The sequence below is a fragment of the Archocentrus centrarchus genome, chromosome 1, assembly GCF_007364275.1.
Source record: "Archocentrus centrarchus isolate MPI-CPG fArcCen1 chromosome 1, fArcCen1, whole genome shotgun sequence".
NCBI classification, from domain to species: Eukaryota; Metazoa; Chordata; class Actinopteri; order Cichliformes; family Cichlidae; genus Archocentrus; species Archocentrus centrarchus.
In genome coordinates, this window is record NC_044346.1 from 13,093,676 (window position 1) to 13,110,013 (window position 16,338).

At 40.2% G+C, this 16,338-nt stretch overlaps 1 protein-coding gene across 2 annotated transcripts; it reads right to left on the reverse strand.

Moving 5' to 3' along the window:
• Positions 1-1,316: 1,316 nt before the first annotated feature.
• anxa5b (annexin A5b) lies at positions 1,317-12,302 on the reverse strand. Of its 2 annotated transcripts, XM_030727967.1 has the most exons (13): positions 12,160-12,302; positions 10,666-10,718; positions 7,399-7,483; positions 6,997-7,091; positions 5,663-5,776; positions 5,436-5,526; positions 4,932-5,011; positions 4,775-4,825; positions 3,956-4,049; positions 3,092-3,187; positions 2,535-2,593; positions 1,808-1,930; positions 1,317-1,715 (listed from the first exon to the last, which is right to left on the reverse strand). In XM_030727967.1, the coding sequence occupies exons 2-13, from the start codon at positions 10,666-10,668 to the stop codon at positions 1,653-1,655; spliced, it is 954 nt and encodes a 317-aa protein (XP_030583827.1). In that variant the 5' UTR covers positions 10,669-10,718; positions 12,160-12,302; the 3' UTR covers positions 1,317-1,652. The 2 variants fall into 2 exon arrangements, with proteins under 2 accessions (XP_030583827.1, XP_030583818.1); XM_030727958.1 differs by lacking the exons at positions 10,666-10,718; positions 12,160-12,302 and having other exon boundaries at positions 7,399-7,492.
• Between the last annotated feature and the right edge of the window lie 4,036 nt (positions 12,303-16,338).

Here is a 16,338-nt window from a genome sequence, read left to right on the forward strand (position 1 = left end):
ACACAGCTGGACTCCAGTGAAGGAGTAGAACCATCTCAAGGAGGATCAGAAGAAATGGACAGCGTGTGAGTTAAATATGAGTGTCATAGCAAAGGGTCTGAATACTTATGACCATATGATATTTCAGTTTTTCTTTTTGAATAAGTTTGCAAAAATTTCTATATTTCTGTTTTGTTTTGTTTTTTTCTATCAAGATGGGGTGATGAGTGTACATTAATGAGAAATAAAATGAACTTTTTTGATTTTAGCAAATGGCTGCAATGAAACAAGGAGTGAAAAATTTACAGGGGTCTGAATACTTTCTGTACCTACTGTAATTCAAGTGGCTAAAGAGCAAATTTTCCTCTTCAATAAAATCTGGTTCTCACAATTTTTTTTTTACTAACTCTTGGGTCCGTACAACATCATAGAGAGCAGGCTTACAGGCAGTTCAAATCTGAAGAGCAGACAATAAGAACAAAGTTGTCTTAAAGTAGGTGTGCCAAAAATGAGCAGATTCCCCAAAGGGTCGAATCTGGCCCACTGGGTGGCTTTGGAAAATATGAAAATTTTTAACAAGAAGGGGACAAAGTTTGAACTGTTGACTGTATTTTTGTCAGTTTTACAGTCTTCCCACTGACAAGGACATCCCATGGCCTGTTGGACACCAGCATAAGTAAGCACAAAATAAACCATCAAGCCTGAGCCTGACCACAACACAACACAAAGAAATACTGGAAAATGTGCAATACCACATCTGCTAGACATTTTATATCTACCTTCTGAATTGATTGTTTTATTATCTATTTATTTATGTTTATTTGTGACTTCTGCTGTGTTTGTGTGCCAATTTATCTGTAAAAGGTGCTACTGCAACTTTAATTTCCTTGATGAAATCTTCCTAAAGGGATTAATAAAGTTTAATCTAATCACAATCTACTCTAAAGGACAGAGACTGAAGGGTAATTTTTACTGTTAGTCTTTCATTAAATGATAGAAAAACTTTTTTTTTTCTCTTCACAATTTACCAGAGAATTTTCTGTTTTTATTTTTTAATTTAGTCCAGTAAGAAAGACAGTTTTCTGTAAATCAACACAAAACTTCTGCCAGTGCTTTCCCTGTAATTTTATATCTTTATTTCTTAAAGCTCTTCCCTGATGTAAAAGTTGAACTAATTAAGTAGTGCCCCACCTGTTTGGTAAAGAGTGCTGAGGAGTGAGAACATTTTATCTCCTCTCTAATAAAGCTGCTCCAGCGCCCTCCTGTGGGCATGAGAAGCCAGTACACCATACCAAAACCACTGCACTGTCTCCAGTGTTAGTAATGAGACACCAATGAACTTCATCAAATGAACCATTTATTATTGCATGTACTGGTTCTGCCATACAAAGTGCAAACATGACAATTGAATTCTGATTCTTCTGCATACGTCTTTTGTTATATAATGAAGAGATTAGTGGACAAAAAGCTGTATCAATGTTAACAAAATGTTAGCTACCTTTCAAAGACACGGTTTGGAATCATAGTGTAAAGACCTTATGGGTCATCTCTCCAATACAAGCTTTGCTGTAATGAACCAAGACTTGTTTGTTGTTTTTAGCTTGCTGTTTCACTGAGCCGATGGCCCCAGAAGGCACTTCATGTTTGTTTCCTGTTAGTGATTATTGCCATGATTACGCATCATCGCCACCACAGAGCACAAGTAAGGCCTTACGGTAGTCACCGCCGGTGTCTCCCTGTAACAAACACACACAGACACAATTTAAGAGAAAAGGCAAACAGTGTAGGTGTGTCTGTGGCAGTATAAATAGTGAGCACATGTGTATACCTTGATCATTGAGTGCAGAGAGCAGGCAAACAGCTTCCTGAACTCAGATCTGATGTCCAACATGTCCACCTCGCTGCGAGTCACCATCACTCTGATCAGAGTGTCATCGTCAGTGCCTGCACCCTGAGACAGAGTCATAAACACACACTGTAGTGACTATCCACCTCACAAACATCAATGCACAGCACAACTATAAAAAATATATGAAGTAAACTCAAGATTCCACTCTGATTACAGGGAAACTTCCTGAACACAAACTCCACAGTGACAACTAGGAATCCATACATTCTCTTCTGCTTATCCTGTTCAGGGTCACGGGGGGGGGGGGGGGCTGGAGCCTATCCCAACTATCATAGGGCAAGAGGCAGGGTACACCCTGTACAGGTCGCCAGCCTGTCACAGTGCTAACACAGAGAGACAGACAACCATTCACACTTATGGGCAATTTAGAGTGACCAATAACCCTAATCTCAGTACCTGCATGTCTTTGGACTGTGGGAGGAAACTGGAGTACCCGGAGAAAACCCAGGCCATACAAAAGATGCAAACTCCACACAGGGAGGCCAAGTTGGAATTGAACCCAGACCTTCTAGATCAGCAGTGCTAACCACCGCGCTGTCAACCTCCTGAACACAAACTAGGAATAATTATATAAATATATATGGCATACATGCAGACAGATTCAGATAGCTTAGCTTCACGCTCCCAAACCTGTTTGTTGTCTCACCTTCATGGCGTGGTACAGCGTCTCAGCAAAGTAGGCAGGAACGCTCCTGGCACACTTCACTGTACAAGAAAACCAGAAAGGAAATTCATCTCTGTCCTTGAGACAATAAAAAGTTTTTGCATCTCAGTAAGTGGAGTGAAGCTGTGGAACAGACCGAGTGATGAACTGAAGCAATGTACAAGCATAACCCAGTTTAGAAAGCAGTACAAAAATATGATTTTTACAAGGTCCAGGAAGGAAGAAGTACTTTGACTGGCTGTTATCACCAATTATTTACTCTTATTTTCTACTTATGATATGTATGCATAAGTACTGTATATGTGTGTGTGTGTGTGTGTGTGTGTCCGGTTTATATATCTGGAAATATGTACATTTCTTGGTGTGTTACTGAGTTTATAAAACCAAATATATGCAGAAAATTGTAAATCAGGATTTATGATAGGACAGGATAAAAACAGGAAGTAGAAGTGATGAGTATTAGTTACAAAATAGTGGAGAATGGATGGGATTAAATAAGATTATGAGAACAACTTTAGCGAGTTGTCTAGTACACATACCAACGGCAAGAAGGAGGTCCTTGAGGGGTCCAGAAGTTTCTCTCTTGATACTCTCCTCCATCTCGTATCCAGAGAGCTTCATGTAAGCATCGAATACTGGAACGCAAAGAAGGTTCCAAATAAGTCTGTAGTCAGAATAACTATTATGTGAAACAACAGCACAATTACATTGCACACCTGAAGTCTAAGTGAAACCTACAAAGACTGGACACGCTGCACTTAAAGACCATTTCAGAGATTCCCTCTGTTAGTTCTAGTGTTCCCAGTCTTTTTACATGGAGGAAGGCTCAGCTTTTTACTGAGTAACACTAGATGACAAACAAAATCATTGGTCAGTAAAGTCTGGGAGCTCTGGCGACAAATGAACTCACAAGAAAATTTACTCTTACACATATTAAGTGCAGCTTGGTCTGAAAATACTGAAAACGCAGGGAAAAATCAGTTTGTCTGAGATCCTGTATAGGAAAAATGTGCAGGACTATGTAAGAGCCTATGACAGAAAGTGGAAGTGAGTGAACTTCAGATCAAAGCTAACTTCAGGTAAATCTGGTTATATAAACACATGCTTCCCTGAGCCAACACACAACCAACATAACTGGTTGCAGGTTGCAGCATTTACAAATATATGAAAATCTTTATAAGAACATCTGGCAGTGAGTGGATCTTAACACTTAATCTTCACCAATCACACACTGATGATTTCATCAGTTTCAGAGTGAAAAAGACTGTGCACAGCTTGGACCACTCAGTCAACACATCCAGTAATACCAACTCTTGTTTTTTTTCCCCTGATGTCTCTCTTTCTCTCTCTCTCACACACGCACACACACAGACACACACACAGACACACAGACACACACACACCTTTCCTAAGGTGCTCTGCACTCCGGTTGCCCAAGATGGTAACAAAGGCTTGTTCATCAGTGCCAAATTTCTCCTCTCCTGCCTTGAAGAGGGCCTGAAATCACAAAACAACTCATTTATAGTATAGTATAGTATAGTATAGTATAGTTTTATCGTAAAGCATATGCAAACTAGTTGCCTTTTCTTCTTTAAGGTACATTTTAATTTCTCACAGGGAGAAACGCCTGAAAATAATGTCTATGATGGAGCTACAGGAGAACACTCAGGCTTGAAAAACTGCAAATGTCTGTCAGGATCATCACTGTGATCCTAGAAGTTCACAATCTGTACCGTCTTCCTCATCTTATGTGGTGAACCACATTTTGAGCAACATTTCTTTATGGAGTACAGTAAATCTACACCAAATCTCTGTATTTTGTAAGTTGTATTTGTAGTGACCTGCTCTGCATGTTTGGTCAACACGAGTATTTCACAGATATGCACTCCTCTCCCACTGGAGAAACTGACCTGTGATCTACATTATAAAACAGACAAATTCAGGAGGCTGTTTTCTACAGAGACTACAGATCTATTTGCTCATCCCTGGCTAAACTCTGCATTAGTAGATTCCTTCAGTTGCTTCTGCATTTCTATTAATATATTTCATTATGAACACCAGAACATTTTAAGGGAAGTTTTGCTTGTGCCCTCCAACAGAGGGAGTCAAACCATCACCACAGATTAGATGAACTAGTGACCAGACACGTGACAATCACACCCTGAGAACAAAAGGTACAGAAGCCACTGATGTTGAGGAACCAAATGTTTAAAGAAGACTACCTGAGCATCACTCTCAATGGTTTCCGCCTGGATTCCTGTCTGCCTGTTTGCCTGAGAAGAGACAAAATATTTTAATTGAGGAGAGGAGGAGGAGGAGGAGGAGGAGGAGGAGGAGGAGGAGAGGAGAGGAGAGGAGAGGAGAGAGGCTCATATTTACCTGAAGCAAAATAACCAGAAGTCTCTGGAAGTGACCTGAGGTGTCACCGGTTACATCCTTCTCCAGGTCAGCATCATACTCTGAGGGACACATGGACACACACACACACACAAACACAAACACACACACAGATCCATAACATGTACACTCTTTTGATGGGTTGAGCTTTCATGTTGCATCTTGCATTCCTGATCTGGCTGCTTCTGTTAAGCAGAACTCAGTGCATCTGCATGGACTAAATGAAAGGGTTGCTCTCTTCTTCTACTGCTGTGATTGAGGCACAGTTAAAAAGTCCATTTGCTCATAAACCGTACACTGTACTGTATAAAATCATGTAACTCATTTGGAAGCCAATGGGTAATAGAGTTTACCACTTGATTAATGCCATAAATATTTCATATAGCAAACAGTAATCACTCTTTCTGACTGATTAATACCGATGATATATTTGCATCTGTATAATCTGCCTGGAAATGTGTTGTTTTTGTTTAGTGCACGTGTTACCCTTTTTGTATGCGGCGATGATGTCCTTCACCTGCTGAGGCTTTCTGGAGGCGAGGATCTCCACCAGCACTTTCTCATTTGTTCCTGCCCCCTAAAGGCCAAAGTGGGAAATGCCACAGATACCAAGTGAGTTTCCAACCGCTATCGCTGCTAAAATTTCGGTCTGTACATGAAGACCAGTGTGTAAGAATTGTTAACAGTTTCATATCTGTCACTGCAGCCCCTACCTTGATTGCACTGTGAAGTAATGTCACATCATAAGCAATGGGTGGAGTCATCAGAGCTACGATCAGCGTCTCAAATTTACCAGTCAGCTCTCCTTTCAGGTCATTTATCAGATCCTGACATGGAGATACACAATATGGACTATGATGAGATGTCATATCTTCACACACTTTAAAGTCTTGACATATTTCAGAGAGAGCTTGTATTATCATCTGAAATGGGTTAGGAGGCAGAATTTAAACTTTTCTTCAAGTTCTTTTAGTTTTCTGCGTCATGTACAGCCCAAATGTAAAACCTAGCATACAGCATTCAAGGAGAGACTACATTGGAGGCCAAAGTACCCCGTTTATGACATTCTTATTAGCAAGAACTTGTGTTTAGTAGCAGAACACAGGTTTCCTGCGCAGTTTCCACATTTCTAGTTTTTGGGATCCTCTAAAACTTTAACAGCTGAAACAGGCACAGTGAACTTTAGAGGGGAATGTTTATGCAGTGGTAGACACTTGTATTAAAAATGGCCAAAGTTTCAGGCAATAAGATCAGCATATCAAGAAGTAAACCCTGTGAGTTTGATGTTTCGTTTTTTTTACATCAAGCCGTGCTAGCTATGCCAGCAGCTGGCACTAGCTTCTAATTTATTGCACATTTAAGAATTGTTTTGCAGTCTGACTGCAGTGTTAGCTAACTGTGTAATCAATAAGGGGAAGAAAGGTAAAGATGTTAACCTTTTTGCAGTGATTTCACTGTGCTGATTTTGTCATTAAAGGGCACTTTTCTCAGTAGTGAAATTTATCTTGACTAATTAATTGATTTAGCTGCATGGAGCCTGACATAAACACATCAGATATATAATCATTTCATCACCTTTTAAGTTAATATGCCAGATTTGTTAACCAATACAGCTCCTAAAGCCTGAGTGCAAAATTAGACTGATCTCTTTCTACATACACACAGCATGTTTCTTTCAAATATAGGAAAATGTAGGGTTTTTTGTACTTTGTAATTTCTTTAACTCCTGGAGCACTGTGGATGACTGGTTTCAGTTCTATTCAGTATTATCTGCATTTTAGATCTGAAGGATTATACGTTTGGAATTCTTGATAAAGTGCCAAGACTGCAACGATACTCTTGGAATTCTTGGAATGATGCAATACGGCTCAGCGAGAGTGAGATTACAGTGGTTTAAAGTGTGGCAGTTTGTAGCAGGTATAAACAGTGTGCCTTTAAATGTGGCTGCTGCACAGCTTTGCTCAGCTGAGGCACAGTGACAGTTAAACTGAAGCTCCAGCAGCTCATGTGCTCAATGAAATAAAAGCTGTTCAAGAGGCGGTCGGACCTTTCCATACAGAGTTTTGTAGCTGGCTTTGATCTCCTGCCTCTGGGCGTTGCTGCGAGCCGTCAGCAGCTGCAAGATGGCATCCTCGTCGGTCCCTACAGCAGTAAACATTGTTCATCAGCCAAGCTGTGTTTGTCACATGATCTACACATTACATAACAATGGGCATCCACTGCCTAGGTGGATTCATCCCACATAATTACAGCCTGCAGTCAACGTCAGCAGATGTGTTTGCTCACAGTGACGCATCTCAAGTTTCTCTGCTCACATGTTGGTGAGTCACTGCTGTCTGTGCGAAGCTCCACCCAAACAGCAGGGATTTCTACATTGACAAGAAATCCCCACAGCACACTCTCTTGATAGTCTGTTAACTGCATGTATGAATAAACGTGAGCAACTTACCCAGGCCTTTCATGGCCTTGTAGAGGACCTCTGCGTCTGCATTGGCATTGAAATGTTGGCTGGGTTTTACAGTTCCTTTGTTGGCCTGCAACATGGAAGACATGGACAGAAAAGGTTAATCTTTTTTTCTACTTTTGGCCAAAGCTGCCATTTTTTCAAACTAAAATTCTTCTTTATATTGCACCCAATTACCTCACCACAGAGACTCTCAATTTCTGCACCTTTATGTGTGTAAATACACACAACAAATAATCACTGGTCCCTTTGTTTGGTACACCTCACTAGTATTGCCTGAAATCCTACAAGATGCTGGAAGCAATCCTCAGAGATTTTGGTCCATATTGACATGATGGCATCACACAGTTGCTGCAGATTTGTCTCTGCATGTCCGTGATCTCAATCTCCTGTTCCACCACATTCCAAAGGTGTTCTTTTATTAGATTGGGATCTGGTGACTGTGGAGGACATTTGAGTGAACTCATTGTCATGTTCAAGAAACCAGTTTGGGCTGATTTGAGCTTTGTGACATGACGTGTTATCCTGCTGGAAGCAGTCATCAGAAGATGGTACACTGTGGTCATAGAGGGATGGACATGGTCAGGAACAATACTCAGGTAGGCGGTGATCTTTAAATGATGTTCAGTTGGTACTAGAGGCCTGAAGTGCACAAAGAAAACACCCCCAACAGCATTACACCAGCAGCAGCAGCCTGCACTGTAGGTACAAGGAAGGATGGTTTCATGTCTTTTATGCCAAATTCTGACCCATCTGAGTGCTGCAGCCGAAACTGAGACTCATCAGACCAGGCAACAGTCTTCCAATCTTCTATTGTCCAGTCTTGGTGAGCCTGTAGGAATTGTGTCCTCAGTTTCCTGTTCTTAGCTGACAGGAGTGGCACCTGGTGTGGTATTCTGCTGCTGTAGCCCATCTGCATTCAGAGATGCTCTTCTGCATACCTTGGGTGTAACCAGTGGTTATTTGAGTTACTGTTGCCTTGCTATCAGCTTGGAACAGTCTGGCCGTTCTCTGCTGACCTCTGGCATCAACAGGGAGCTGCCTTTTTCAGACCATTCTCTGTAAACCTTAGTGCAGGAAAATCCTAGAAGATCAGCTGAAATTTTCAGGCCAGCCCGTCTGGGACCAACAACCAACAAAGTCCCTCAAATCACCTTTCTTCTCCATTCTGATGCTCAGTTTGAACTTCATTGGGATATTTAAACCCACATATATTCTTTTCTGCCTGAGATAAATAAGAACATATCACAGTGTCAAATGTCAGACTTAGACTGGCATCATGTCATAGAGGTTTACTTTATGCACATAGCTTTGTCCACCTACTCCAGATTTGTGCTTAGATAAATACACTCTCCACTCTCCTTTCTTCACAACATTACAGATTAGATTCTATCAATCTTTAGTCTCACGTTTGTGTATACGTAAAACACATTCCCTTATGCTTTTTACTCCCATCCCCTTGTAAAAGATTCCCTCTTTTATGAGTCACTAAATTAGCTTGTCTGGATGGATGGACTTACCTTGCAGCACAGAATCACATGCAGATGAGCACATGAGCATTCACATTAAACCCAGCAGAGTTTAACTTTCTGTCTGTATTGCAGATTTGTTAAGTAATTCAATAATTAGGTTAATAATTACTCAAAGTGTAGAAACAATAGTTGGGAACTGCAGACTGATTTGTAGTGATGACAGTAAGTGTGTGATAACACTGAAAAAACATTAACTTTAACATTGATTTTTTTAGTAAAACTGGCCCTCGCTGTAACGATGCACTGATTCCAGACACTCCCTCACTCATAAGTGTCAGAGGAAAGTTTAGAGGGGAAAACCACTGGAATGTTTCTGGAATTCTGACCCTGAAAATCTGGAATTAAAAAAAAAAAACAAAACAAAGAAACCCAAGTCACTGCTAACAATCGGGATTCTGTCTGTTTCTGCAGAAAGAAATGACACACTCAGCACCGCACGCTAAACAAATCTCAGTCAATGTGAGGATGACTCCTCGGACAAACAGCTGGACAAGGAGGTCGCTAAACCACAACGACACAACACAGTGCAGATCATTTCCACTGGCATGCCAGAATCAGGTTTGGAGTATATACACCGAATGATACCCTGAGTCCCCTCAGCAGGTTCAGGCATGACCGGAGGGTGGGGGCTCCTGATGGAGGTGCGCTAACCCTGAATGTAAAAAACAAACGGCGTCGCAGCCGGTATCTCTTTGTAAAAACACATCTTATCACTACGGGCTGCTGTTGCCATGGAGACTGTACACAATCCACCTAGTAATGCTTTTACAAAAGGAAGTCCCCCACCATAAACCAGCTCATTGTTAACCGTACTATTATTGTGAGGACATTTGAGCTCCGGTGTGCATAATACTTTATTCTAAGATCCTGGTTACAGCTCTAACCTCAAACCCAGTGCCTCCTAAAGATGCTGTGTATTATTACTATTATTATTATCATCACTACTACCTTTTTTAATTTTCATTTGAAAAGCTCACAAAATTAAAACATCTAGGCAGTGCATTTGCTTTTATGCAAACACTACTCAAACAGGACTGCACAGTGAATCTGCTGTGGAACATTTTCAGCTGTACATTATGTGCTGTAGTTAAATATTTACAGAAGCAGCTCTGTGCATGTGAGAATGAGTCAATATAAACTCCATATTCTTTAAAAAAGGTGCACAGGTGTGCTTCATTAATGCCTTTTTTTGCCAGTGTTTGGAGAACAGTAGAGGTCTAGCTGATATATATCAGGTTTGAATGCACACATAATGGTCCTCAGTGTAGAGACACGTAGACAAGTGTCTATTACAACAGTTTGTATGCACGTCATTGCAAACATGGCCCCCCAGACTAAATTATCAGGAAAAGAACATCACCACAGCTGAGTACTGTTTTTAGGTTAACGTAGTATAACTCCACCCTTGCAAGAAATTCCCCTTTAAGAGTGGGAGGCTGGCCTTAAACCTCAGAGCAGACGTGGAAGCTGTGTATTAAACACACATACACAGAGGTGGAGAGATGGAGAAAAGACCCACCCGAATGGAGCAGAGCCCACATGAGTCATACACCAAACTTCCTCAAATGAAGCCAGTGAGTCACATATTTGCATAAATAACGGTTTTAATCCACAAGACTTCTGCAAAATCCTATTTTTCAGTAAGTGTCCATTTTATATCACATTTTTCGTGTTTCTTTGAGTTGACAGCTGAGAAATGTGTGGAGTGGAAGTGACTCACCATTTTGACAGTCTTTTAAGGTGGTTTTTTTCCAACGACAGGAAGAAGCAGATCTGTTGAGAATAAAGAAATGTTATCAGCCATCGAGACTAAACAAAATGTCTTTATGACAGTTAAACTTCTGCAACCTTTCCTGCTCTCCTGTCCAGTCTGGTCTACATTTTGTCATTAGGTGGAGACCGGGGTCTGGTCAATTGCCAAAATGTGATTTGTGATGTTTCTGTGTGTGTGTTTTTTTTAAAAAATGTGTAAGATATTTGCTCATATTGTTAAATAGATTGTAGTCAATTGAATGTTTGAAGGGATTACATGTAAAGTAAAGAAATGACCTGTTTTGCAAGCATTTTTATGACTCTGCGTTGTTGTACCGACAGTATAATCAATCCAGTCAATCGGTAGAAGCTGACTGTGGTCAAGTGAGAGGAGCCGCGGTCAAGCTAGCAGCCGCTTACATTTTCTTGCGCTTCTACCCAAAGTTTTATGCTAACGCTCCCTAGATTTATTGTGCCGTTAGTGTGTGTGTGTGTGTGTGTGTGTGTGTGTGTTTGATAACTTTCAGCTGTACTCTGTATACTATATTATGTAAATGAAAAATTAGCTAAATAAACTGATCTTCAATAAAAGAAATGAATATTTAATATGGAATATTTTAATTTTTTTTTAAATCAGAATGGCATAGTGAAACATGAACAGAACTGTCCTTTATTTCTGTGGAATATTACAGCGGTTTGAAATGAACCTCAGCACACACAAAGTGTGGGTGTCCCAGAAGAGGAACCCACTGAGAATTTCATGTCATCTATCACGGATGGGTTTTGTCTTAGTTATTTTTAATATGATGCTGTCATATTTCACTGCGCTTTGTTCCATTTGTTACCACTATTTTCTCGGGAATAAGGCGGCGGTTTGAAATGAAACTATGCACACTTGTAGAGCGGATGTTCCAGAAAGGAGTCCAGTGAGAATTTCATGTCAACTGTCAAAGATGATTTTTAATTAATTTTCAATATCATAGGATCAAAGAAGACATCTCGACTATTAACACCAGTCCCCCTCCCCCTCCCCAACACTGGCACACACACACCCTAACTTTGTTTTGAATTAAACAATATCTAATTGTGATATGTCATAGTGCTCTACATAACGATGCCACGTATTAAATAAAATGTTACACGTTGGTTTTTTTGGTCCATTGAACAATAATCAACAACGGAGGAGCACGAACATAAAACTTGGGATAGAAGCGCAAGAAAATTTAAGCAGCGGCTGGCAGCCAGCTTCTACCTTGTGACAGGACTGTGCTTTCTAGCTCAAAATGATTTGATAACATTCATGAGAGATATGCTTTGCATAGGTTTGAAAGATTACAGGCTAACAAGTCACAACTGTTTAACACGCGCAATCCTTTTTTGGCAAATACCGGAAATCACTTTTTGACATACGATCTTTGTAGATTCCTGTAAAAGTGAGAATGAACAAAGGTGAGGAACTCACCGCTGAGCTGCAGCTGTCAGATGAAGCTCGGAGAGCAGACGGAGACACCCGGCAGAAAGCGAAGCGAGGAGCAGAGTGAGATCAGAGAGCAGAAACCCACTTGGAAAAACTATATGTGCGTGAGTGAGCGCGTACACGTGTGCCACACCCCGGTGCGCACGGACCGACGGGCTGCCTTCCTCCTAAGCCCTCTGGGAAATGTTTTCTTCTGTAGTGGAGTCGCAAACAGGGAATCGGTGAAACGTGGAAACGTTTAGTTTCCATCTCTTTATTTCATAGTGCAGACATTATAACGGGGGCAGAGGTTTGGAGCAGTTTGCGTGCACGGGTGTGACGTTCTGTTCCTGCTTCTGCGCAAAGCTGCATTACTTGGGGAAGCAACAAGTTGAAAACACAATATTGACAAAGGTTATAAAGTTTCTGTTTAAACAAACGGCGCCTATTTTCAAACCAGCATAGCGAGTTTAGCCTATAGGTGTGTTTCTCTCCTGACAGCTCTAATATTCTGGTTCCGTCCCCTGGGGGAAACTTCTAGCTGTTCACCCGCAAAGGGCGTTTCTGGCTAAAGCGATTTACATACATGCTGCAACTCCTAGTCCTTTCCCATAATAATCCTTGGCTCACATGTATATATAGTGTTTAGTTTCGTAAATTGATGAGAGCAGATCCGTTCATGATGCAACCTGGATGCGGAATTCATGAAAAAAGTACCAAAGAGCTACACAGTAGCCATTTCTGTCTGGTGTTTGATGCTGTGCAACAAACAAAATTGAAAGACGCTACGAGACCGCATGGAGCAACAACAGACATATGATCCAGTGGAAATATTTTAATATTGATTAGTTCAGCTTTAAATGTCCTGAGAACCCACTGCTTATAGAAACACCCACAGGTTCAAGACAAATATACTCCAAATACATTTATGCAGCAAATACAGTGAGACAATAGATCTAGTTTTGTTCTTGTGCAGGGGTGATTCTGTTCAAGCATAACGTCATGCATACAGTGCCTTGCTAATAATATTAATGTAGTATGTTACTCAACTCTTCATTTCTGCAAATCTCATTTCAACTGGGTACACATTACAATGTTACCTTCAAAAGCAACTTAATGAGTTGGATGACCTACTGTAAGAATGTGTAAGAATAGTTCAGAATGAATAAGCACAGTTTTCAGTAATACACCTGGTTGTTTCTTTAATTACCAAATCCAAGGCAAAGGCTCAGTCACGGTGACTAGAACCTTCCAAGGAAAGTTAAAGAGCAATTTGCAGTAAAGCACATCGTTATTTCAGTCTCTTAAACCAGGGTTTCCCCTTTGTGTTCACATAAAAGGGCGGCATTGGCAGCCTCTGTCTAAAAGGGGTGTGTCATGGGTCACATGACTTTTTTCCACAGAAAATTATCCCTGTGCCACCTACACCAGAGACATTATCAAAGGGTGATTAAAAATCTACAAAAAGCATTAAAATATTACAGTAAAATACAAGGACAACAGGCGAATGCTCCAGAAAATCATTAATCTGGTGATTTAGCGCACAGAGCAGTAAAATAAACATTTTAAATCCATACTGCTGGGTGTGCCCTCGGCGCTGCTGTGTATTTCTAAGATTGATGGCTGCACATTAGAGCTTTGAAACTTTAAACTAGATCCCTTTAAACATGTAAGGTTACCGTCCTACAGCCCAATAAAGGAGACGAAACTCTGAACATAGCCATATCCTGACAGTTTGTTTTTATTCTCTCAGCTGCAGACTTGGTGCTGTTTAAGGGTTTGAGAGTAAAGATTAAATATGAAAACAATATTCAAATATAGGCTCAGTCTATGTAAAAATTTGATCTGAGGTCTGCAAGTACAGCGTAGGTGTCCTGTTTTAGGATGTTATATGAACATGTACAGAACAATAAAGCTGTTGTAAAATTGTTTGCTGCCAACAGAAAAAATAAAATCAAAGAATAAAGTTGCGTCTAAGAATCTGTGATTCTTACTGATACTCATCAGGAAAGCACAAAGACTTTAGATGCTACTGAAAAACTTTGGACCCTCCTGCTCTGCCTGCAGAGGTCTGAGGGATCCTCCAGGAATGGTGACGCTATTTTCTGGAGAACTGATTGGTCAGTAGGTGGTGATTTCAACAATTTGAGATAACAGTTTAATTTAAATTTCATGTAAATTTTATAATTTATTTCTAGGTCTTGTGTAACAAAAGTGAGATGTAAAAAAAGAAATTCACATATATTTTTTTCTATTTTATTGATACAAATTTTAATGTCGTCAGGCAGATATATGCATAAAGTATGGGAGCATATATTTTTTTTTTACTGTGTGTCAAAAGGTAACTTTTTAATTCCAAAGGAAACATTTTAAAACTGAATTACAGGCGTCACATTTAGGTTACCGTGCCTCCAGCTCATTACTGGCTTATTTAGAGATTAAGAAGGAATATCATTACAATCTGTATGGGGGCAGCCCAGTGAAGTATATTTGCAAAGTAACACACTGCTCAATGAATAAACAAATAAATAAAGTAACACTTTTAATCAGATTAAAACACTGAGTCAGTTCAACCTCTGGGATATTGATCTGATCAGGTAAGTAGCAGAGGGGGTTGTTAATCAGTTTCAACTGCTTTGGTTCTAATTAAATTAACCACAGGTGCACTAGAGGGGCAACAGTGACACAACTCCCAAAACTGGAATGGTTTAACAGGTTAAGGCCACTGACATTTTTTCCCTCCTCATCTTTTCCAGCTGTTTTTTTCATTAGTTCTGCATTTGGCTAAGGCCAGTGTCACTACTTGTAGCATGAAGCAACCTGCAGAGGCTGCACAGGTAGCAACAAACCTAAAAATCAGCAAAAAACTATTTAAGCATAAAAATTCAAACACAATAATATAGCTTCTTCAACTGCACCAAAGAATAAAATGATTAAACATTAGGTCTCTCTCTTCCAAGTCCCTGTTAGTAAATGATTTAATTTAATTTACAGCAGGATGAATATGTTAGTTTAAATGAATCAACACCCCCGGGTCACAGTAACTGTCAGAATGCTCGAAGCACAGGTCGAGGAGGAGGATTAGCTGCAATCTTCAATTCCAGCTTAATTAATCAAAGACCCAGACAAAGTTTTGATTCTTTTGAAAGCCTGACTCTCAGTCTTGTCCACCCTAACTGGGAAATTCAAAAACCTGTTTTATTTGTTACTATTGTCCACCTGGTCCTCACTCAGAGTTTTTCTGATTTCTCAGACTTTTTAATCTGATTTAGTGCTCAGTTCAGATAATATATTTATAGTGGGTGATTTTAACAACCATGTAGATGCTGAGAATGACAGCCTCAACACTGCATTTAATCTATTATTAGATTCACTTGGCTTCTCTCAAAATGTAAAAGAGCCCACCCACCACTTTAATCATACTCTGGATCTTGTCCTGACATATGGCATAGAAACTGAAGACTTAACAGTATTCCCTGAAAGCCCCCTCCTGTCTGATCATTTCTTGTTGCTAGAACTAAAACTAAGGGGTACAAGGAACAGAGCAGCACACAACTGGAACATAGACAACAACGCAACAATAAACAGAGAAAACTGAGGACTTAAGTACACATCAGGTAATCAGGGCAAGAGGAAACAGCAGGGCACAGCAGATAAAGCAAATGAAAGTAATAACAGGGGAAGCAAAACTAAACACAAAGCACAGGGAACACAAGACTGTCAAAATAAAACAGGAAGTGACTAAACAAAGTATACACAGACTTGACACACAGAAAACTAAACAGGGAGCACGGCAATGGGAAACAGACAGAGACTCAGACAAGGGACAGAAACGCAGACTAGTCACAACACTGGGAATAAAACTCAATATGAAAACACAGAAGGTCAGGGTAAGACATAAGGACAAAATAGACACAAGACCATGCAGGAGAGACAGGGACAAGGGGAACTAGAAAACCACAAATGATAACAAAACCAGAACTAAGGTGAACAATGAAAACCAAAACAAACTAGGAAATAACAAAACTTAGAGAAAACAGAACTAAACACAAAACGCTAGGCAGACTGCCCAGGACCATGACACATTTAGCCTGGAAAAAGAGTTTGTTGCTCTATAAAGAAGCCCTCCGTAAAGCCAGGACATCTTACTACTCATCATTAACAACCCCAGGTTTCTTTTCAGCA